Raw genomic sequence first — 25563 nt, forward strand, 5'->3', positions numbered from 1 at the left:
TGAAATCCTTTCATTGAGCTCATTCAAGTTAACTCTACTAAGGTCTTATCACAACATAGTAAATTGGGGAGACTAAACTATGTTAAGTTTTGTAACCAAGCCGTATATCTAAGCTAACATTAGAATACTGTTTGGATGTCGAGCTTAGCATGCTAACTGCTTGTCAATCTCGACTAGGTTACTCGTGCAGGGCTCTATTAATTTTATTACAGTGCATGCAAATGCACTGTATTGTTATTCCTTAGACTTCTTCCGACATATTATTACAGTGCATGCAAATGCACTGTATTGTTATTCCTTAGACTTCTTCCGACTTATTATTACAGTGCATGCAAATGCACTGTATTATTATTCCACGGGCTTCTTCCGACTTATTATTTTTATTATTATTATTATTCCAGGCCCTAATTTGACTTGAATTTTAATATTGTTAGCATGCTAGTTAGCATAGTTAGTATAACTACTAAAAATGATGAGCTAAGTTAGCTAAGTCACATGGTTACGTAGTTCGTAGGTCTTACTTAGGACATGTGGGCTTTGTATTTTTCAACTTTGTAACTTTTATACTTTTTAAACTATTAATTAAAAACTAGTCAAAATGTCCCCAGAAGACTTAACATGGGCTAATGACATCACAATAGAGCCGTTAAGCAATTAGAATCCTATGGCAGGTGTTCGGGCCACCTGCATCAACTGCCAGTCTCAGGCTTTAAGCATACAAACTGGCCCTATTAAGACTACACACCCTATTCAACTGCTTCCTCTGCCAAAAACTGTTTCAAAATAAAAGTCCTCACTACAATATTTCACTGTTAAACAATTTAACCCTTTAAACTACTGAACTTTTCAACTGTTCAGCCATTGTAACTGTTACTTGTCATCAACTATGACTCCTACCCACTGTAGCTAGTTAGCTAAGTAACATGGTTAGCATAGTTAGCATGCTAGCATGTTAGCATGCTAGTTAACATTTTTAGCAAAACTGCTAAAAATGATTAGCTAAGTTAGCTAAGTAACATGGTTAGCATAGTTAGCATGCTAGCATGTTAGCATGCTAGTTAGCATTTTTAGCAAAACTGCTTAAAATGATTAGCTAAGTTAGCTAAGTCACGTGGTTAGCATGTTAAGATGTTAGTTAGCATTTTAAAGAAAACTGCTAAAAAATGATTAGCTAAGTTAGCTAAGTCAATGTGAGTAAGATAGTTAGCAAGATGCTAGCATGCTAACATGTTAGTTAGCATTTTTAGCAAAACTGCTTAAAATGATTAGCTAAGTTAGCTAAGTCAATGGTTAGCATAGTTAAGATCTTTAGTTAGCATTTTTAGCAAAACTGCTAAAAATGATTAGCTAAGTTAGCTAAGTAACATGGTTAGCATAGTTAACATGCTAGCATGCTAACATGCTAGTTAGCATTTTTAGCAAAACTGCTTAAAATGATTAGCTAAGTTAGCAAAGTCACATGGTTAGCATAGTTAGCATGTTAACATAGTTAGCATGTTAGTTAGCATAGTTAGCATAACTGATCAAAATGATTAGCTAAGTTAGCTAAGTAACATGGTTAGCATACTTAGCATTTTAACATTGTTAGAATGCTAGTTAGCATAGTAACTTGGTTAACATTATTATCTTTGTTAACATAGTTAGCATAACTGCTAGCAAACATTAGAGCCATTCCAAGTGTCAGTTATCGTCAACTATCTACCTAAATAATTTAACCATTTAAACTATCCACTTATTTAACCCTCTATACCCCGTGGCGACCGCCGACGTCGCTCTGTATTCTCCTGTAACGGCCGGCGCCGGGCTAAATTTTAAAGAGACATCTGCTACAGTATAACCTTCATACATGAAATAATACAGCGTTAGTGGATAAATAAACACCAGACTTTTTATTTTGACACACTTAAATGGCTAGGTCGCTATTGACATTTCTCCGGTATTTTTGAGTTTAGCCTGTTGACTGACCGGGCTGAGGACTTCACGGTGCCTCTGGAGTTATGGCTTCTAACAAGCGCCCGCGTCTTTTCTCATTAGATGAGATGGTATTGATGTGCATCCACCATGTTTTGATGTAAGTGACGATCATATTGATGTAAGAAAATGACAAAATAAAAACATGAAAGTGTAATAAATTTAACGTTAGCATCCTCCCGTTTGTCATGACTGACTTAGCTGCCTCTCTGGCATAAAAAAAAATTGTATGGCTGTCACTGTGAAAGTCAGTTTGAGTTTAGCTAGCACCAGCAAAATATAGGCATAATTCAATGATGGGTCATGGCCTAATTAACAATAAAGTTTATGATAAACCCATGCCAGGTTTATTTGCAGTTATATCTTAACACATAACATTAACATTACCCCTTTCTGGCATGTACAGTAAAGCTAACATTATCGTTATCCCACTTACAGATAGTTATTGCAAACTACTACTTATGTATGTCTCTCTAAATGAGTTTTTGTTGACTAATAACCAAAGCGGAACCACCGTTGTGTTTTCTGCTTATGGATGTCAGGAAAATGTATTTGTATACAAGTAGGCCAATGTCTCGTCATCTTCGTGATTACAAAAAAGCCTGCTAATTTGCTACCTTCACTGATGTAACGTTAACGTTAGTCTGAGACTCGTAATGTTAGCACAGGATAGGTTGAAGGTTAGTGAACGAGTGCAACAGGTTCATTATCATCAACTGATCAAGTTTAGATAAATTATATAACATGATGCATATATAAAGCTTAAACGTAAATCCATGTCAGGATTAACAGTCCCTGTTGTTGGTGACATGCTTATCAAATGAGTCACGATTTCATTACGCTTATGCTTCATGGCCTATGTTAGTTCATATCCTCATCATTTTTTTAGCTGTAAGGCTCACTGTCCAGCTAAATCCCAAATAAGTGCAAGATATGCCAGTCTATTTCAATGAAATCAGTACTCATATAGTATCGTGTTTCCCAGCTTCTAATACAGAAATATGTGAACCATATTTATAACTTTTGTTAGTGAAAAAAACTTTGAGACTGTAAGTGAGTAGGCCTATGGCTGTCTATGGGAAACATGAATATATAATTTTTAATGGATCATATATCATTTGAAAGAGCCATTTCTAATCTTTAAACTGAAAGAAACTTACAATTGACACTTTTCATTAGATTTTTAGTTATTCTTGGTTATTTAAAATGTTTCTCAAATTGCCCTTTTCTCTTAGAATTCCCAGGAATCTGAAGCATTGTTGTAGAATTCCACTGGGGTATAGAGGGTTAACCGTTCAATCATTCCAACTATATTAAACCTTATCTACCAAGTAAATCATTTACCTATATAAACTATCCACCTATTTAACTGTTCAGTCATGCCAACTATATTAAACCTCATCTACCTAGCAACCAATATAGTTTGTTTTTACTCTGTATGATATTTTACATCATATTTTTTGCATTTTCATGCACTGTATTTCCTTCAGGAAATGCTTTTCTAGTTCTTCTTCTTCTAACGCATTTAATGCAGCTTCAACCGTTTAACGTAGAAACTTCATTCAAACTGCGTTGCGTAGGTCTTACTTAGGACATGTGGGCAATGTATTTTTCATCTTTGTAACTTTTATACTTTTTAAACTATTTATTAAAAACTACTCAAAATTTCCCCATAGACTTAACATTAGGCTGATGACATCACAATGGACTAATTAACTTGATTTGCACCTGTATCAACTTCCAGCTGCTCATCTAGGCCCCATCAAAGAATCAGTTCAACTGATTGCACCTGTATCAACCAGAGCTCCGAACCGGTTCAAGGAACGAAAACGAAAACCGAAAACGAACGGAATTTTACGAGGAGCGGAAGCGGAAACGAAAACAAAATGGTCTTCAACTGTTCCGGAACCGAAACGTTATTCTGAAATCCACAAAACCGGTTAATAACGTTTTTTTTTTCGTTCTCTATAAATTGTATAAAATTTCACAAAAGCATATCCTACGTCAGGGAGACTATTTCCGGTTGTGCGAAAAAACAAGCCCGCATCTACACTGTTAATGTGAGCTAACAAGCCACTATGTAGCCAACTACTGTAGGCTTAACAGCCTAATAATTTGATTTCTGCAGTTTGAAAAAAAAAACGAATAAATGGACCTTTGGTCCAAATGTGTATATTTTGTCTTGCTGTTGTAATGTAACCTATCCGGCCTGCCATTTCGGATCTTAGGTTAGCTCGAAAGCATAGGCTACTGAAACTGATTTGGAAATTGTTTGTAGCCTATGCGTAATAGTCTATTTTGCCTGTCCACTGCCTTGTCGTTTTAAAGTCGGATTTGAAATGTTTGCGCAATTATAGCCTATTCTATGTAGAAGAGTTAAACGGAAATTTGAGATAGGCCTTGTCAGCAACAGACAGGTCCGCTTATAAACAGGGTTGGAATTATAGCTAAAGCCTTTGAAGATCTCCATATGGATAAAACTTAGGCTATAACCAGGTAAGGAGTTTAGCACGATCCAGAAATACTTTTGATAAGAAATTATTTATAGGCATAGGTTAGGCCTACAGTAAGTCTGTAGGCTATGGGATGGATAGCCCATCTGAATGTTTTGGATGCCGCCTGTGATTTATTATTTTTGGGCATAGCTACGTATAGGCTAAATCAAGGGGAAATAATGAGTATGTCTATTCTAAGGTAAAGTCCACAAAAATAGACTTGATAGGCCCGCCAAACACTGCCGAACTTTAAGAACGAAACGATATTTTGAGTTCAACCGTTCAGGACCGATATGTTGGTGGCGGATGCAAGAACGAAAACGTTAAACATAGGCCTACCTGAACCGTTCGGAACGGAATGTTTGAAAAATAATTTCGTTTTCAAGCCCTGGTATCAACTGCTTTCTGCTTAACTAGGCCAACTCTCTCTGTGTCTCTCCATTCTACAAGGATATAAGGCACATTCCATCCAACTTTCTATCCATTCATCCTCTTCAAACCATTCACTCATCCACCTATTAAACTATCCACCAACATCCATTAAGCAATCTGCCTATCAACATCCATTCAACTTTCTGTCTATCAACATCCATTACACTATCTAAATTCAACTTTTAAACTATATACTCTGTCTCAGGCTTTAAGCATACAATCTGGCTCTATTAAGACTACAGATTCTGTTCCTATTTCCTCTGCCCACAACTGTTTCAAAATAAATGTCCTCACTACACTACAATAATTCACTATTAAATAATTTAACTATTTAAACTACTCAACTATTTAACTGTTTAGACATTTCAACTGTCAGTTGTTATCAACTATGACTCCTGCCAACTGTTTCCAAATAAAAGTTTGTTTTGCATTTTTTGTTAATATACAGTATATTTATATTTTCATGCACTGGTAATTTCCTCGAAATTACATTTTCTAGTTTTTATTATTATTCTTCCAGGCCCTAATTTGACTCGAACCGCTTATTGTAGAGTTCAAACTTTGACACGTAGCTCTTGAACCAAATTTTCGTTCTATGACTTTTCATATTTCTATGACTTTTACTTTTTGAGATATTAAATAAAAACTAAATTTTAAAATTCTCCATAGACTTAACATGGCTTTATGACATCATTATAGGCTATTAAGAAATAGAATGCAATCAACTGCACCTGTGCTCTCTTACTGACTGTCTGCAGCAATTTGAATGGAACCTCTTCTCTGTGTCCCACTCCATTCAACTGAATAGCTCACTTCTCATCCCAACTTTCTTTCACTTCTTTTTATTTACTTTCCCTCATTTTCTCTATCCCTCTCTTCATTTCTCCAAATTTTAATAACTTTTAACTATTTTTACTTTTTTTTTACTATTTACACTATTTTAGCATAGCAACCACTATAATTACCCTAGCAACAACCTAGCAACCACCTTAAGTACCCTAGCAACAACCTAGCAACCACTTTTCTAGCATAGCAACCACTTTCATTATCCTAGCAACAGCCTAGCAACCACCTTAAATACCCTAGCAACAACCTAGCAACCACTTTTATAGCATAGCAACCACTAAAATTACCCAAGCAACAGCCTAGCAACCGCCTTAAGTACCCTAGCAACAACCTAGCAACCACCTAGCAACCACTTTTATAGCATAGCAACCACTATAATTACCCTAGCAACAGCCTAGCAACCACTTTATAGCCTAACAACCACTATAATTACCCTAGCAACCAACCCAGCAACAACTTTGCATGCACTGTATTTCCTTCAGGAAATGCTTTTCTAGTTGACTCTTACACTAAATGTTATGCAAAATCCCGATGTAAATGAAGAAGTGTTTTCCAAGACTCAAAAGTGCTTGTCCCAAGGAGAAGAAGTACAAACCTTTATTTTAACTAACTACTAGGGCTGTCAAAATAACTGATTAATTTCGATTAATTAATTTGAGAAAAAATAACTGATTAAAAAAAATAACGCAGATTAATCGATTCCGTATGACTTGACCCCGAGCCGTTGTAGTCCGTAACCATTAGACTGTAAAATGAAGGAGAGAGAAGAAAATGTGCTGCCTAGATCATTGATTGGAACATTTACTTTTAAAAAACGGCCTGATGTGTTGATAAAAATAAAGGGTTGATTAAAATAAAGTCCTCTGCAATGTATGCAGCAAGGAATTTGCATATCACCGGAGTTCATCAACTCTAAAGTCGCACATTGCAAAGAAATAGTGTTAACATTGAGGGGAGTGTTAATTTATTTTCATTGTGTCCCCTAGGTTATATCTGTGGCCTGAAATACCTTGTATGTGAAAACAACGCCTTCCGGCACTTTGAATTTATTTCCTCAGCATATTAGGTCATATCATAGATTATTATGGCCATTATTAAAATAATAATAAAAGAGTTTTTGAACTTTAATGTCACTAATGCTGATTATTCAATGATTCATTTGAATTAAAATATTTAAAATACTTTCACAGCAAAAATTATATATGTGATTAATTTAGATTAATTAATCACAGAGTATGTAATTAATTAGATTTTTTTTTAATCAATTGACAGCCCTACTAACTACATAGAAAACATTATGAATTGCATCCACACATATCAATAACCTTTTAACTGTGTTCCTCCCTCACAAACATCTGAAAGTGACAGGCACTCAATTAAACCTACACACTACCAAGACCCCATAGACCCCCCCGCCTACCACCACAGTCAGCTACCACCACAAATTGAATCCAATTCTGTGGGAAACACTGAATACATGCAGGTGTCTGAATTGATTCTGCTATGGTTATTGTATTTAGCAGACTATTAGGCTACTTTACTACGGAAATTCAAACAGAACCGGCAATGACTTTTGTCACACATTCTTTATTATTACTGCATAACAGATTGCATTTTATCACTGGCAGTCGGAGGCTTTCTGGTGGAGAATCCTTCATCGCCTTGTCACCGATTAATATTCCCTGGCTTTCAACCATGCTGCCCATTGACGTAAACATGGAATCAGTTCCAGAGTGAGGCTTGGCAAACCACAGCTCATTTGCATTTAAGACAACAGGCTCCAGAAACGGCCTATTCTGAAAGGGACTGAAACTGGCGAGAATGGAGCTGCTGATAATGTGTAATCTGAGAGGAATTTTGCGGAAACAGCTACAGGGTCATGTTTTCTGCAACCCTTAGGTCTATTTTGACTTGTTGAATAATAAGTATTATATGGGACCTTTAAAAAGGTGCCATTCTGAAAAATGGTAGTTCCCAAATGTATACCCTTGCATGTACACATTGTATTTATGTATAGAGTGGCAAGAAGAAGTATGTGAACCCCATGCTAAAGTAAGGATTAAAAAGAGGAATAAAAATTTGAGCTCAATGCCAATCAAACCAGCTAATAGGCTAACTGAAATAAAACCATGCCAATCTCTACGAAAAGTGAAGGGTATGTGATGATGTGGGGCTATTTTAATTCCAAAGGCCAAGGGAACTTTATCAGGATGCATAGTATCCTGGATCCATGAAATAACTGGTCTTTGGAAATACAAATCGGTAACACGGTGGCTTCAGTTGCTGGTGCTGATGTTTAGCAGATACAGTGGCAAGACAAAGTATGTGAACCCCATGCTAAAGTTGACTAAAAAGAGGAATAAAAAATCATCTTTTGGAAATTGATCTTAATGCTTTGGCAACACTCTATTTTAAGGTTCACATGTTAGCCACTAATACATACCTAATAATTGCCTGTATTAGGGATTTGTAAGGCATGTGTTAGGCAACATTAATCATTTGTTAGTCGTGTATTCACAAATTTCTTGTTCATGACGAATTAGGCCTTTATTTTTGATATAATCTTAATAATGACCTAGTAAGCCTTGATCTCTTCTTACTAATTAGTAGTAAGTACCAAAAGAAAATATGTATAACCCACTAGTATACTGTCTGAATAAATCCCGAATAGTGGGAGAACAGTTGTAGAATAAGCAAGTATATGGCTCAACCTCATTGCTGTATTTCACTGCCCAGGTTGCTGTGTCAAACAGCACATAAGATTGGCTCCCATTCTAAAGTGGAAACTGGTTTCTTAGCAGCAAGCACATTACAGTATCATCAGTAATACCTATGCAGTACAGTATGTTCCATATTCTAAAGTCAGGCATTACTCTCCCTCTGATAAAAATTACATGGTGGGAACAGTCTAGAGACTATAACCCCTGATCAATACAGACATTCTTTACCCTACATACATTGAATAAAGGCCTAATTTGTCATGAACAAGAAATTTGTGAATACACGCCTAACAAATGATTAATGTTGCCTAACACATGCCTTACAAGTCACTATACAGGCATTATGTATTAGCGACATGTGAACCTTAAAATAGAGTGTTACCAAGGCATTAAGATTTTTTATTCCTCTTTTTAGTCAACTTTAGCATGGGGTTCACACACTTTGTCTTGCCACTGTATCTGCTAAACATCAGCACCAGCAACTGAAGCCACCTTGTATTTGTGTGCATTTAGTGCTTGAGAGTATATGAGTGTTACCTGTGTACTCAGGAAAGCAGATGGTGAGCGGTGATTTCTGGATCTTCTCAGCAAATAGATCCTTCTTGTTAAGGAAGAGGATTATAGAGGTATCAACAAAAAACTTGTTGTTACAGATGGAGTCAAACAACGTGAGTGACTCGTGCATTCGGTTCTATTACAGAAAGATGAAAGAATATGGGAGAGAGAGAGATGGAAGATGGAGAGATGAGTGATGGTTAGCACACTGATGTTATTATTTTAGGATTACTCCATTTCTGTCATGCCATATTATGTGTCTGATTATGTAGAATCTTCACTTACCGTTGTCTCATCTTCATGAAGCACTTGGTCATACCCACTAAGGGCTACACAGAAGATAATAGCAGTTACATCCTCAAAGCAGTGGATCCACTTCTTACGTTCTGAACGCTGTCCCCCCACATCAAACAACCTGGTAAACAAGGCACCAAAATCGTAAATTCATGTAGAAGGATTTCAAAACCTGCATTAGACAGCACTTTATAGATACAAGGCAAGTTTATTTATGTAGCGCATTTCATGCACAGGGGTAATTTATGTGCTTTACATAAACAAAAGCAAAGAATCTATCTATTAATGACAGAAATGTGTGTTTGTCTGTGTGTTCAAGTTCAAGTAGTTTATTGTCATGTACTCATAAAATGAATTATAAGTAGGCCTAATGAAATTATTTTGCACAAGAACCAGTTCAACTTTAAAGAATAAATTAACCCTTAGAACCCTAGACTGTTTTAACTCATTGAGTGCCAAAAACGTAATATTACGTTTTTCCTTCCCATGCGTTGAGTGCCAAAAATGTAATATTATGTTTTTAGCTTTTTTTTTTAATTACGAAACTAGACACTCTAACACACCTTATATGTGATTTTGGGAACTCTGTGATGAATGGAAATGAAATATATGACGATCGAAAACTCATGAAAACGCACACGCATTTGGACATTTTATCTGGACATTTTATCATAACTCGGTTGCCGCTTTGGGTCGAATCAGTGACGCATGCACGTCAGGTCAAAACCAGGCCATTTTCGTGGGTCTATCACTAGGTGGCAGTCTCGCTTAGGTCTCGCTTGATCACTTCCCCGAAAGTTTACACAAGTAAGTAACAGGCAACACTTCATATTTCATGAAAGACGTTATATCTCCATTTCTAGAAAAAAACAGCGATTTTGATGAAAACTAGCCACTGTTTAGCTTGGGATTTCTCAGGAACAGAAGCGTGTAGAAATACACGGTTTGCACCCACCGAGAGCTTAAAGTCTAAAGTTTAATCAAGCCATTGTATGTGTTCATAGCTATAACACAGAATATGCTGTGGCTGTACAAAAATCATCAACAATGGTCTAGATTGCTGGCCCTCTAGGACAAAGCTCCCGAAAACAGCTTGGCATTCAATGAGTTAAGGGCATTTTTTTACTACCTTTAGTTAGAAGCATTTATCCTGGTCATTGTAAGTGGCATACACACATGCTATATATTGTTTTTTCAGCGGAGTCTAGGTTACCCAAATCTGTCACAATTTCATGTATTAATACTTGCATTTATTTAATTTTGATGTTTAAATAATAAAAAATACAAAAAGTGTATTATTAAAATTCTTATATTTTGACATGTATCTTCTGCCTTTCATGTTCAGCGTTGGTTTTTGTACATGACGTTATTATATTCATTTAATTTCATGATTTTTGTTAAAAATGTGTGTATGGGGGGATATGGTGTGTGTGTGTTATAGTGTAGGGGGGTATAGTGTAATGGGATGTACTGGTGGGTGGGTGCAATTGTTGGGGGGATTAATGGGGTGTGTGGGGGAGGGTAATGTGTGTGTGTGTGTGTGTGTGGGGTGAAATGGTGTGTGAGTATGGGAGTTAGGTGTGGGAGTTGCAGGCAGGCAGCTACAGTGCTACACTCTGGGGGCATGTTTATGAGCCCCCATGTTCATGACCCCAGACTGTTGGCTGCAGGAACTCGGGACATCCCGAGTTCCTGCAGCGCACGACACCTTCGGCCACCGTCCATTACATCAGTACTACCGTTGAACCTCACAGTGATGTTCAAAGTTCACTCCAGAGCACATTTCAAGCCTCTAGAGCAGGGGTCTCAAACTCCTGGCCCGCGGGCCAATTCCAAAATAATAATGTAATTCGGTCCTTCAGGGTATTTTTAATTGCGACAAACAACAACACTGATTAAAATAGACGATAGATCCAAGTATGGTGACAAATCTCATTTGTACTCTCCTCCACTAGTTGCTAGACATCCAGGGCTTCGATTCAAGCCCAAATTCGCTGTACAAACATTTCAGGAAATACCAGACGAGGCTAAAGGGTACACTTGCCATTATACCGACGTCCAGCAGATGGTGGTGGTAATGCACTCAGTTTGCAAACTGCTAAAAAAAACTCACTGAAGAAGAAGAACAGTCCAGTGAACCCTTCTTCCTTTTCGGTGAGCTGCGAAATGATTCGGGGTCAGAGAGAGAAGCGGTAGGATGTTTGGACGAACGACTGAAAACTGAAATTATCGTACATTATGGGATTTTTTTCATTATTGATCGTACATCGTACAGAGGTCAAAATTATCGTACAAATACGATCATTATCGTACATCTGGCAACACCCTTTAGCCCAGGGCTTGAAATTAACGATGTCCCGACGTCCCAGGGACCATAAAAAATGCTTCCGGGACACAATAGAATGATGTCTGGGACAGTAGAAAAAATGGCAAAGCAAATTTCAAAATAGGTACTTTTTTCCTAAACTGTTTACATTCCAATTATTATGTTATTGAGGCCTATTAAAAGGAAAAAGCTTAACGTGATTCAATGTAGGCTACCTAAACAACGTTCAGTGATCACCAAATTTCTCCGTAATGGGCAGCTGGAAAAAGCAACGTTAGCCAGCTGATCTGTAAAGAAGCGGTTTTGTACACGCAGCCTTACAACACTGTTTACTGGTCTTCGAATCACTGTAGGCTACAATGTCATTTTTGGTACAAATATAGTATAAGATACCCAAACGGGATGGGTGCTTGCGTTTCCTTAGGAATCCACCGTATTGGTTAAATGAATATTAAGTGACTCATAGGCTGACACAAAAATAGGGCGCGGGCGGTAGGCCTAATGGGTCACTTTCCGATATTCCTAGGTTAACTTACCTAACTAGCAGGCAGGTAAAGGGCATTTCTTTTCATGACATTGTGAACATTTTTGACTGATAGTGTAGGCCTAAGGTTAAACTGGTGTTCTAAATTAGATGACAGTCCTCTCTGACTAAAACGCTGCGTGTTTTCTGTCGGTGACAGACAAAACGTCACCAATATCATGCTGAGCTAAATGGCCTAGGCTACTGCAACTGCGATTTGACAAAACGATAGATAGATAGATAGATAGATACTTTATTGATCCCCAGGGGAAATTCAAGAATAGTGTTGCAAGGTAGCCTGTTAACTATGAAAACAGTTATTTAAGTTAGCATTTGACATTTCGCTTTGGCAGTTCTAAGCTATAGGCTATTCTTGAAAAAAAAAAACACCACGAACGACAGTACCACGAACGACAGCTTCGTGGTAATTTCCCATGCTACTTATTGTTTTCAATGAGATCTGTGACCATGACATCACACTAAACTGACACTGAAATTAAAGACACGTGAAAATAAATTATTGACGGAATGTTTTACAACCCTGTCCGTCGTTTTGACGGACAATGAGAACGTCTAGTGCAACCTCAAAAAAGAGCCAAAAGCGCAATCTCTGAAAATGAGTGTAAAATAAGCAGATAATGTTAATAAAATGGTGTTTAATAAATTAAGTCTTCAGAACTAACGAGTTAATTAAGTGATGCAAGTTACTGTTTATTATGTAGAATGGGGAAAAAACAAGAACTTGAATTTGGGACACTAGTGGTTAAGTCCGGGACAGTGGCAAGTAGAATTCGGGACAGCTGCGGGACACTGAGAAAAAAAGTTAATTTCGAGCCCTGCTTTAGCCTCGTTCTGGCCGCCAGGTGAATAAGGCGGATTCTTGCAGCCCCAGCTGACAAAGGAAATTTAAAGGTGGTTTCACACACACACACAAACGGTGGTTTCACAGGCACATCACAGTGTAGTACAGCATATTACTAAATACCTGCCTAGTGCCGGAGTCCTAGTATGGCAGTTGTTACTCTAACTGACAACAGTGTGGCTAATCTCAGTTTGGTTATGCTTGGATATACCAAACAAGCTCCAGTGGGAATGGACTATCAGTATGGCTACTAGGGGTGTAAAAATTAAATGAACCTATACATATCGTTATCCGTTTTTAACGTGTAAGATATGGCTACATCGGTATGTGAAGCCCCGTATCGGAATAAAACTGCCATGAACCGGTCGTATCCCTGATTTAATTGTTACGAATCGGTTCACAAACTTTTCTACTTGCTCAGACTATCTTTTACGTTGCAAGCAGCGATACATTCTAATGCAATAGAGTGCGTTCATCCCACTTTCGATTTCAAAACAATAGGGGGATTCGACTTCATGTAGCCGCCTGCAGCCGTCTTAAGCTGACTGCATAACGTGTGCACAGTTCCGGTTTGAAAACATATATGAATCTCAGAAAGAATCACATTTTGCACACTGTATGAAAAGTGGGATTTTCGTTCCCGTAAACGCCCGGAAATCTCCCTAATTTTCGTCAGTTAACAACAATTTACGAACGAACGTCGTGACGAACGTCGCGTTTGTCTGTGCCACACACTGTCGGAAACAAACTATGACGTATGTGGAGAGCTCGCGGAGTGCTAGCAAATGAATAGCAGCAAAACTGCGCCTGGCTTGAATTTCCTTACTCAGTATTGCACTATTCCTTACTCAGCCTGCACAGTGAAACCCCTTCAGATGATCCAGAACGCGGCGGCGAGCCTGGTCTACAACCAACCCAAAAGGGCACATGTTACCCCGCTGCTCATCCAGCTACACTGGCTACCCGCATCAAATTCAAGCCTCTAACGCTTGCCTACAAAGTAGTCTCTGGTTCTGCTCCCACCTACTTGAATGCCTGCATACAGACATACGCTACCTCCAGACCGTTACGCTCCTCAGACAAACGACGTCTAGCTCTACCACCGGTACGCTCAGGCCAATCCAAACTTTTCTCATCTGTTGTTCCTAGTTGGTGGAACACACTGCCAGTTCCTACAAGGGCAGGGACATCCCTCTCCATTTTCAAAATAAACTCCTGAAGACCCAGCTCTTTAGAGAACATCTCCTCTCATAGCACTACTTACAACAAGTCTTGCTGATCCTAGCACTTACCACCTGTCTTGTCTTGAACTGACACTGTTTATTAAACAACAAAGTGGAGCATCACAAACATTTCTATTTGAACTTGAGTTAAACAGACGAATCTGCGACCAGCTATCAGAGGCTAAGTCATCAGCTGAACACACCGGCAAGAGAAGGGGGCGGTTACGTTAACTCCAGAGGCAAAGCAAAGATTGTTAAGGTGGAGCAAGATACTTCGTCATAGTTCATGTCTATGGGCGCGAAATGGGGATCGAATCCTGTCTGCATAAAGAGGCGTGTCGATGACGATTGATTTGGCGTAAGTTGCAACCGGGCAACAGCAGTGGCAGAAATAACCGGCGCACACCTGATATAAGGTTGATTTTCTCCAGACTGGATTGCTCAAAAATGCTAAAAATGTACCTGAAATGTTCAGAAGGGTTTGAGGATCATGAAAATGTGCCCGAAATTCACATTCCTAACTCTATAGAACCAAGACCTTAGCATATGTGGTGAAATTCTGTGCTATGCCCATAGACTTCAATGGAGCAGTCGCTGCCTCTGCTCTGCATAAAGGGGGATTTTGACCCCCCCCCCCTCGTGCGATCCGGGTTCCCGGAAGTGGCTCCTGATTAAATATCTTGCTCCGCCTTAACAATCTTTGGGCAAAGTAAGCAGTCCAGCCAGTTAACATGAAAGCCAGTTACCGTATAACACCGGCAAGCTGCACACTAACTGTTTGTTTACCCTATCAGCTGTTCTACTGGCGGAAGCGACGGGCTGTTTACCAGAGGAATTCTCTCCCCTGCTGGCGTGGGGGCGTAACGGTTGGACTTAGCTTATTGAAGTGACGTTCTCTCTCCTGTGGCATATGGACTGAGACTGTTTTGGACTGTGTAAATAGCCTACTACCTTGGAAAATATCTATTTTTATACATATTTATTGAACTGCAGATTTTTATTAAATGAAAGTAGTGATAAAGACAATCATTTATATATTTGCCTCTAAAATTAAACAATATTGTGTTGGTGTGAATGGGAAATCCGAATCTAAACTTGAGTCTATCGACTGTTTTAAATCGGGTTACATTATTGGAGCTTGCAGGGAACAGACATGTCATACCCAGCATAATTTCTGCCTGTTGAGCGTATTGCTGGGAGTCGTGTGGTTAACACATAAACTGTGCATTTAAGCAAGACCAAAGAAAAGGTCACAGTCATGCCACTATGCACAGTGGTTGAGCTCTAGGAGACTGTGATGTTTGCATGGAATGCACCTTTTACCTTTGTGGCAAAGCCTGATTAAAACGAATTGTTGAAATAAATAGATTTGTGTATTTCAATTTTCAATTTCAATTTAATTTCACTAATAGTGCGCCAAAACATTACATATGTGTCATGGTGCTTTACAGAATGTTAGACAGTCAGAGAAAAGAAAAGAAGGCCCATGGTAACAGGGGCGAGGAAAAACTCCCTAGAATTGGAGATACATATAGGAAGAAACCTCGATCAGATCCATGACTCAAGGGCCTGACCTAGAGGTCTGCGCAGGACTGATTTTTCCGCCCGCTCCCGCAATATTCGGTCCCACTCCCGCATTAATGTGTCATTTTTAGTCCCGCTCCCGCCCGCATCTGTAACATGATGTCCCGCTAATGCCTGCATGCAGGAGGGATAGCCTATTCAGTTTTTCTTTCTGTCTCACGAAAGGAGCCCACACACCTGAGAAAGACTCCAGATGTCAGTTTCTTGGTTCTGAATGTAGGCTAACAACTGAAGTAGGCCTAGTCTGGTGCCCTCTTCCTGTCATGCTTTCGATTTCGAGTTTTGACAATGAGCAGCAGGAACAAATTGAACCCACGTAAAGTACAGGCTATAGGCCTGCTATCCGTCAGTTATGCTTAAACCCCGTTTTTTAATGCTGCCTAACAGAACATCCAGCTGAACTATAGTTAGGAACACTACTTTAATCATTTCCATATTTATTTTTCCGCACATATTTCATTTGCGGGAGTGCAGTGAATCATCGGTTTGTCCCGCACCTGCGAACGCACCTCTCTCACCCCGCCCGCTCCCGCAAAGAGCTTTCTAAAGTTGACCCGCGCCGCACTCTTTTGCGTCGGGATCCGGGTCTACCGCGGGAGTGCAGACCTCTAGTCTGACCCATCTGCCTAGGGTCAGTTACAGAACAGTAAGGTCTGTATACATGATAAATGCATAAGTTAGTTAGATGTAGAGAATAGAACATGGTGTTTAAAGCCACCTGAGGTGTAGATAGATAGATAGATAGATACTTTATTGATCCCCAGTGTATGTTACAAGAGGTGGGATGGTTACATATCCAGTATGATAATGCATGAATCCTATTTAGTGTCAGAAAGTTCAAATAGTCCAGTTTAGGAAATGGAATTGTCCAGGGGGATTAGGAGTCGTCATAGGGCAAGTAGTGGGTTGCTAGGCTGCGCAGGCCAAGAATCCGGGCAGGGGGACAGCAATAGGCGATGATAGGGCAGTCGTAGGGATGGGAATTCAGGTGAGATGAGGGCCAAATACAAGGATGGCTGATGACTGGTAATGGTATACCTCACAAGTGAGGTAAGGGGGTTAGTATTACTATAAATCAAAATGGTTAATATCAATAAGTATATCAGTGGTACTATATAGTGTTATACCATAGTGAGAATAGGCAAGAGAGGGAGAGTTGAGAGAGAGTGAGGGAAGAGTAGAGAGGAGGGGTTGTATGGTGTGACACATGAAAAGTCCATGACAGCACTGTGCTATAGCAGCAAAACTATAGCATGGTGAAGGGTAGTCGACACCAGTGCAGGTATGGTCAGTGACCACCATCGCACACATGACAGGGGTGCCAGTCACACGAGGACACAGCAGGGTGGTCCATTCCAAAAAACCCTGAGGTGGTTGAAGTTCCACACTGCACCATACCTAACTATGGGAGGCACTAAAGAGGTATGTTTTAAGTCTAGACTTAAAAATAGGGAGGGTGTCTGCTAATCGAATTGAGGGTGGGAGATTATTCCAGAGGAGGGGTGCGTGGTAGCAGAAAGCTCTGCCTCCTACTGTAGTTTTTGAGATTCTTGGGATTACAAGAAGTCCAGTATTCTGTGATCGTAGCGGTCTAGGTGGGTTATATATATTCAGGTGCCTGGCCTTTTATGTCTTTATATTGGTAATATTTTGGTAATATATTGGTAATGGTAATATTTTGAAGTCAATGCGACTTTTAACAGGTAGCCAGTGTAGAGATGCCAGGATGGGGTAAATATGTTCATATTTTTTAGTCCTAGTGAGTGTGTGAGCAGCTGCATTTTGTATAAGCTGTAAGCTCTTTAGACAGGTATTATTGCAGCCAGCATATAGATAATTGCAATAGTATATCCATGAGGTGACAAAAGCATGAATTAATTTATCTGTGTCTGGTAAGGATAAGGACTTCCTTATCTTTGAAATGTTCCTTAAATGGTAAAATGAAGTTTTGGTGATCTGTTTTATGTGATTATTTAGTGATAGGTCCTGGTCAATTATAACTTCTAGGTTTTTAACACTTGTGGATGAGGTCAGTGGAAGATCACTATATGTAGCCTGTGATGAGGATAGGATATCCCTCATCTTTTTAGGACCTAAAACCATGACTTCTGTTTTATCTGAGTTCAAAAGCAGGAAATTGTTTGTCATCCATGTCTTTATGTCTCTTATGTGTCAAGTTTGGCTAGCGGGGTTAATTCATCAGGTTTTATGGAGAGGTATAGTTATGCATCATCTGCATAAGAATGGAAATTAATGCCATGTTTCCTAATTTCAGAGCCTAGGGGAAGCATATAAAGAGAAAATAACAGGGGCCCTAGTACTGAGCCTTAAGGCACTCCATATTTTACCATAGTCTGGGTAGATGGTTTATTGTGGACCTGTACAAATCATCTTTTTTATATGTACCTTCAAGTACCTTTTTCTTAAGGTCTCTTTTATGTTTTGTTGTTCCCAGACAAGCTTTCCTGGTTTCTGAATATGTTTTCTTGATTTGTTCCCACTTTTTATTGATTTCATTAGTATCTGGTTGTGTGTGGGCCTCATTCATGTCGGTCAGAGCATGGAACCTATTCTTCAACTTCAGGATGAAGGCAGTTTTAATGTTGGGGTCACATAGTCTCCCAATGTTGAGACATTGTTGGGCCATTTCTTTTTGCCCTGATCTCCTTAATTTGAGCTTCAGGACTGCTGTTACCAGGTGGTGGTCACTGTTGGCATCCGCTCCCCTCCTTATTCTGACATTCAGAAGTGGTCGTCTCCAGGTGCCATTTATCATAAGGCGGTCTATCTGGTTCTTGTCTCTTCCATTGGGGGAACGCCAGGTTAGTTTGTGTATGTCATGGTGCGGGAAGAGAGGTCATAGGAGCTCGTTCATTGATCCACATCCTTCACTCCCCATTGCTCGGTCGTAGTTTGTTTTTGTCGCTCCCAACTTTTGCATTCAGGTCATCCATAAAGATTTTTAGATTGTGTCGTGATGACACTTCCAGTTCAGCTTGTAGTTGTTCATAGAAGGCATCTTTTTGCTTCCACCATAACGAATGGGTGTGGAGATGTGCGTCTGTCTGCATCATAGGTCTAAATAGCAGCGTGTCATAGTTTTCCGTGAAGGTGTTGCGGGCCAGTACACCCGCTAGTACACAAATTCACCCGCATTTGGTGGGTAGATGGTGCTAATTTCCATCCCTGGTATACATCCTGACATCTTACATCTAATCAGTAAACATGTAGCCTATGTAAGGGATAATGTATAGAACGCCGGTCATTATGGGGAAAATATGTCCTGACAGGGCGAACCGGACTCGTCTTGTTTCGCCCTGAAGGGACTTATTTTCCCATAATGACCGGCGTTCTATACATTATCCCACTTATTATACGGCTACTTGCCAAAACAAAAAACTCCATGATATGTCTCTTTACACTTATTTGTTACCGTTTCGTTGTGGCTTTTGCTGAGAAACAAATAGTTCGCAAAACACGCTGAACTTGAATCAAACATTCTTTAGAGCACAGCTGATCAACCGTCTGCTTTCACTTTTGAATGAAGTTCCAATGCAAGAAGTGACCGGAATACTTGCGGAGTGATATGATCAGCAGCACAAAACCCGTTGCCATTGACAGCGGTAATTATATGTTTGCAGCGGCAATTACATGAATTTATTTTACCGTAGAACGTTGGGAAATCCCATTCAAGTCAATGGAGCATTCTACTAGCATTGTGAAGAGCCGTATAATAAATGAATATATCTGCATTTTAATGTAACAACTGATGTGATACAAGTGTAGTATTGCATATTCATGAAGGGCTTGCATGTATTAGAGCCTGTTAACAGAGAACCTGATCACTTCCTCTAACTCCCATTGTATCAAAACTAGTTTCAGTTCACCCATAGTTCCACTAGGGGTGGGTGCAAAATGAATGAGTCTACGAGGGTAGAAGGCTACTTTTTTCACTTGCTTATCGCCAAAATAACTCACATTTTATCATAGTTTTCACAACTACAGTATGGGTTTTCCATCAAAACTGAAACAAACAAATACCCATGTCCTTTTGGTATTTTACAGGGTGGGCCGGTTTTGCTCTTAACACGCTAGTTTTCTGCTAATGAATGCTGATTAGCAGGGGCGGTTCTAGGGGCGGGGCCACAGGGCCCCGGGCCCCATCTGAAATCTCATTGGCCCCTGACTGGCCCCTGTACCGTCAATCATCAATAAGTGTCAAACTTGTTGAGAACGACGATCAGAGATGCAATTCCATTCCCAAACAACTGGTGGCAGTAATGCACCTATGAAGCTTGAAAGCTGAAGCAAACAGTGAACTGTAAAAGAAACAATACATTTGGCTAACCAGAAATGTCTCTGCTAATGTGAAGAAACGATACATTTGGCTCACGGAAGTATCAGCTAACGTTCAGAACCGATACATTTGGCTAACGAAAGTATCAGCAGAGAATGTCTAATAAGGGGAGAACTGCCACTCTCAGAAAACTTCCGGTTTTTGAACTGGTTGCAGTTCCTTCTGTGGTTCCACATGAGGGCGCTTCGTCCCGAAAGTGCAGAATGCATGGAGGTCTATGGAGCTGTACCCCTCAAAATCCACTTTTCTCGGGATATATATTTTTTTTCAAGTAATTTGAATATTGTATTCGAAAGGGGAGGCAAAGAAAATACACTTGGTGGAGTAAGTACTCGTTCATTCAACTTTTGACCTATAATCCATGTTGACGTTATACAAACTACAATCAAATCTGAGATTTGTCAACGACAATCAGGTAAAAGAGATAAATTTAGCCGTCTAGCTCCATTGACTCCCATTCATTCTGCACTCATGGCGATCGCCCCCAGTGGAAATCTGGTGGAACTGCAACCAAAATTCGGTACAATGGGACTTAAAGGAGAATTCTGGTGTGATATTGACCTAAAGTGTATTGAAACATTCCAAAAATAATTCAGTGGAAATGCATGGATTCCAGTTGCTGCTACTGGAAGAAACTGGAATCCATGCATTTTCACTGAATTATTTTTGAAATCTGATCCCTTATCATACCTGTTCATTCTTACTCATTGCTCGACTTATCGTGACTAAATTTAAGATGGCTGCAAACGCTAAACTTCGTGAAGATACTGCCTGTATAAATCGTCTTGTAAGTAAACTACCAGTGCTTTTTCAAAGTTCTCAATGTCTCGTTTTAAATGTCAGGGCCCTCAGAAGTCTACCAATGAAGTGTGGAGATACATTGAGCCTCGTAAATGGGTGTAAAACAGTGATTTATTTGCATGGCTAGCCCCATGCCGAAGCACCACTATTGAAAAAGCTGTTGGTAGCATCGGCTAACTAGCGCCAGATTTTGGAGTGCAGGGGACAAGCCGAGATGGGCTATGAGACATACGTTCACACTCGGTATCATGTTTCAATACACTTTAGGTCAATATCACACCGGAATTCTCCTTTAATACGGAGTGGCCAGGCTCTCCGTAGACGGGCTCTGGTATCAGCTAGAATTCTAACGTGAAGAACCGATGGCAGCGTTTCATCCTCCACAGAAGTTTCTTGGTGAGTCACAAATCTCTATGTTGGTTATCATCATTATGTGAAAGGGACGTTTATTTGTTGCTGTCACAATATGTTAAGTTTGTCAATTAAATTACGAAGCAGCAGCAAGCTTGCAGTGAACTGTTAACTGACTTTGTCAGTGAACTGTTAACATTAAATTAACGTTATTACTTGAGTTGAGGTTTGATTGTTTGTTAGCATGCTGATAGATTTCATGTATGGAAAGGTAATGTATGAAGTGTTTGAAATGGTGTTATATGAAATGCAGAGAAATGGACATCCTGTTTGTTTGGGGTCCGAAATGAATAATATTACATGCGCTAGTGCGCCTTACCAAATGTAAATGACGTTCAATTTTTTTTTCCTTGAGGAAAAAGTTTGGCAGCTGCTAACATGAACATTAGAATACATGCCTAATAGCTAACGCTACGTTTTTGTAGTTAATGTGAGCTATCATTGCAAAGTTATTAACCACTATTCTGAGTTCATTTGATTCATGGGCTTCGCATGAATTCCGTCTCAAAGTGTTAGGACAAGGAGAGTTTCATTGAGATAAATTGGTTAAATTTTCTACTCTATTCGCTCAAGCTTTATATGATTTAAAAAAAAAAACAATAACTGGTTTTACAGTTGCCAGAAGACATGCTGAATACAAGCATGGATTTTGTGACACGTATTTGTGTTTAACCTACAGACTGGGATAGCGCAGGAGCTGGTGACTTCAACCCACAATCTTCAGAACCACCAGTCACCGAGCATAGCTGCTCCTAATGGTATGATGCTATTTCCTATTGCCACTACAGTGAGCATATTTTGTCATTCATTTTAGAGACGCCAGGTTGACAGTGGGTTATGCAAGTTAATAACAATTAAGTTACTCAAACTTGTTTCATTTTCTTCTCTCCAGACATTTCCCATTCTAGAGCAGATAGTTCTGTGCAACCTCTCCTAAACTGGTATTCCGCAAGATGCAGCACGGAAATAGGAAGAGGCCACTCAATGACTTCTGATACAAAGACTTCAAATGGTAGGAATATTCCATCTTTAGTGTTTTGCTACCCCTTCCGTAATTTTCGCTTTCAAATGACCTATCGTCAGTCTTCAGATCAGACGGTGGCTTCAAAGACCATTCCAAATAAGACCATTGTGAAAATAGTTGTTGAAAAAATTGTGTAAATATGATGTAGTTGTTGCTCACATGCTGTGTGTGTGTGTGTGTGTGTGTTTGTTTTAATGTACGCAAACTGGCAGTGAAAGTGGTTTCTCTTATCAACAAAAGGGGAAACAGTTAAAGTAAAACTTGTTTAATTGAACGAAAAATGTGTGTATGATGATGTATGATTTCTGTTTAAAATAGCAATGTATTTCCACTGAAGTGTCTATTATATTTTAGTTTTATATTGTGTTTTCAATGCACATTATAAATAAATGGGAAAATTGTTAAGAATTGTATTGGCTTTTTTGTTTTTTAGCATTTAGCATTCAAGTATTTGAACAAGGTAAGACTGGTGAAATGTATGCACCTTACTGCTGTGTTGTAGTCTAGTTAGCTGTAGTGGGTATACTGTGATGAACCCCAAATATTAATACCTATCCTTGTCTGTTTTAAGTGGGTATACTGAGATGGTGATGCTTTTTAAGTGGGTATACCAGAGACTTTCTAATGAGGAGACACAGCACTCAAAAAATCCTCCATAGAAATGCATGGGGCTAGTTTGTAACGCCAATGGCGTTGTCTACACATATCCCACCCCTTCCTCGGCAAAACGTCAATATGTGAATACATTGAGCCAATCATGTGGTGTGATGTGAATACATTGAGCCAATCATATGGTGTGTTGTGAAGATATCGTGCCAATCATGTGTTGTGAACTTGCCACTGGAGCAAGATTGGTGTCGTGAAGCCTTGCACACGCATATTTCTGCCGAATAGGATGCCCGATGAGTGACCAAAAAGCGTTGCAATATGGCCGTCGAGTGGAGGGACTTGCCTAAAAGGACTTTGGGTATACCGCGTATAGTCCTGCATATCACGTAGACAACGTGCCTCTGCCTTACTGAACAAGAGATTTTCTGTGTATGGATGTTGACCTGTTCTTGGCCCCTCAGTGTATGATGTGGCCCCTTTATGGCCCCTGTCTCAGAAAAATCCTAGAACCGCCACTGCTGATTAATCAGTTTAGCTTAGTTAGTCAGTTAGTCAGAAGCTTCATAGGCTTCCATTCATTCCGGGCTTACTCACAAGTGTCCTCTAAGTAAGTCAGTAAGTAGGTATTTTATTTAAATAGCACATTTTTCATGCACAAAATGCTCCTCAAAGCGTCAAACCGCATGCCAGCAATGGAGCGACGAAAGACGCCAGTGTACCCGTTACTAGGCAATCTTTATAGGCTACATAAAACACACATGACATACATAGACAGTAGGATGCTGGACGGAGCATTGTCCTGGCATTGAATTACTTAGGCTAAATAACAACATGGTGTTCTTGAACAGTCCAATTGTTGTAGCATGGGGTCAGATGTTCTTGAATATCCAACAACAGTAGGCCGGCAAGCCTTTGTTGTTTGTCAAGGCAACTAGCATGATAGCTCAGTAACGGCTCTGTAGACATTAGGAACAAGTTCCCACTGAGCCAACTAGTGTCTTCATGCACCGAGCACTGTCGGTACGTAAAAACACGAAAACAATCGCTTTTACCTAGCTTGAGTTGCTAGTTTCAACAGCTAAAGTAGCCAGGCAGCTACAGCGCTACACTCGAGGCAGGCTCAGATTATCAGGCTCATGTATAAATAAAATTTCTTCTTTGCATGGTAGAGTTTACACTAGCATCTGTGAATGGATCATTCAACTCTGGTCATAGACAATAATTATCAGTAGCACATTATGCCGACATTCACGACGTCCCCGATTGGTCCCGAACGTGATGTTCTCTAGCGGACGTTCCGGTGACCTTATTGAAGTCCGTTGGTTATTGCGTGACGTCCGGTGCAGGACTTTCTGGGGACGTCACCGTCAGGTCCCTCGGATGACATTTGCATTTGGTCATTTCAAATACCTCCTAAGGACCCGACAATAACGTTATACCGGGGACATGGGGGGGACATTTGTTTATTCACACATGGCAGCGGAGTTGAGAGCGCTCTGGCTACTGCCTGCAGGACGGAGACATCACATCCAGGCACGACTTCATGTTACACGTCTGGGGATGACTAAAGTATCTATGTAGTCTCTAGCAGTAGCTGCATTAGCCTACCGTAGTCTAAGGCAACATATCATAGGCTACAGTTTATGAAGTTGTGCGTCTATGAGCAAAGTAGAACCATATGTCTACTTTGCTCATAGACGCACAACTTCATAAACTGGGAAAAGGGTTGTTAACGTTAAACTCAAAATGTATGTGCTACATAATTCAGCATGTCTGCATATCATGTTAGCTGATGTGATTCTTGGTGTAACGTTAGCAAAGTCGCTGTTCTTAGCTTCTAGCATAGCCTACAATGCGCATTTCTTCAGATAACTGTCATTACGTGATGCATGTAACATGCTCTAAATAGGCAGTGGTTTATTTAACGTAGTCACGTACTTATTATCTGTTTTATTTTTAGAAACACACACACGGCCGAATTGGGACTAAGCCAACTTTTGTAGCTGAATACGATGCAATAAAACTAGAGAAATGTTAAAAACAGACCACGTAGCATTTGTTTAGGGTTGTCTAGCAACAGAAGTGACTACTTAATTTGCAAAGCAAAACGATCTAGCTCTACATTGCAGAAGAATTAAGGATACTGCTTCTTCATGACTTGTTTAAATGTCATTGTAATTTATTTGACGACTTTCGGCGTTTAAGTTGTCACGATAGCTGTCCCCGATGTTACAGCAGCTCCTTGTGGAAACAGCAAAGAGTGCACATATCCGATGAGACTTCTGACGAGGAGCAGAAGCTCTCTGCCTCACCAGAGCCTTACTGTTTATTAATAAAACAATGATATAGAATAGAAACATCTGGAATCTATTTATTTCATCTTAAAGTTGGCTACAAAGACATTTTTCTTTATCTGCAATGTTCCAGGAGGCTTACATTTATAGGCTGTCTTTGTTTGATCACAGGTCCAAGAAAACGAGTGGATATAACGTCAATGCATTCTAGTTATGTTTAATGTACTTTATTTCAT

At 39.6% G+C, this 25563-nt stretch overlaps 1 protein-coding gene across 1 annotated transcript in view; it reads right to left on the reverse strand.

Moving 5' to 3' along the window:
• gnao1b (guanine nucleotide binding protein (G protein), alpha activating activity polypeptide O, b) overlaps window positions 1-25563 on the reverse strand; it is an 80554-nt gene that overhangs the window by 19998 nt on the left and 34993 nt on the right. The window contains exons 6-7 of the mRNA XM_048262885.1: window positions 9305-9434; window positions 9002-9155 (exon numbers count right to left, since the gene is read on the reverse strand). Coding sequence (XP_048118842.1) covers window positions 9002-9155; window positions 9305-9434 — 284 coding nt within the window. The remainder of the gene's footprint in view (window positions 1-9001; window positions 9156-9304; window positions 9435-25563) is intronic.

The sequence above is a fragment of the Alosa alosa genome, chromosome 14 (assembly GCF_017589495.1).
Source record: "Alosa alosa isolate M-15738 ecotype Scorff River chromosome 14, AALO_Geno_1.1, whole genome shotgun sequence".
In the NCBI taxonomy this organism is placed as follows: domain Eukaryota; kingdom Metazoa; phylum Chordata; class Actinopteri; order Clupeiformes; family Clupeidae; genus Alosa; species Alosa alosa.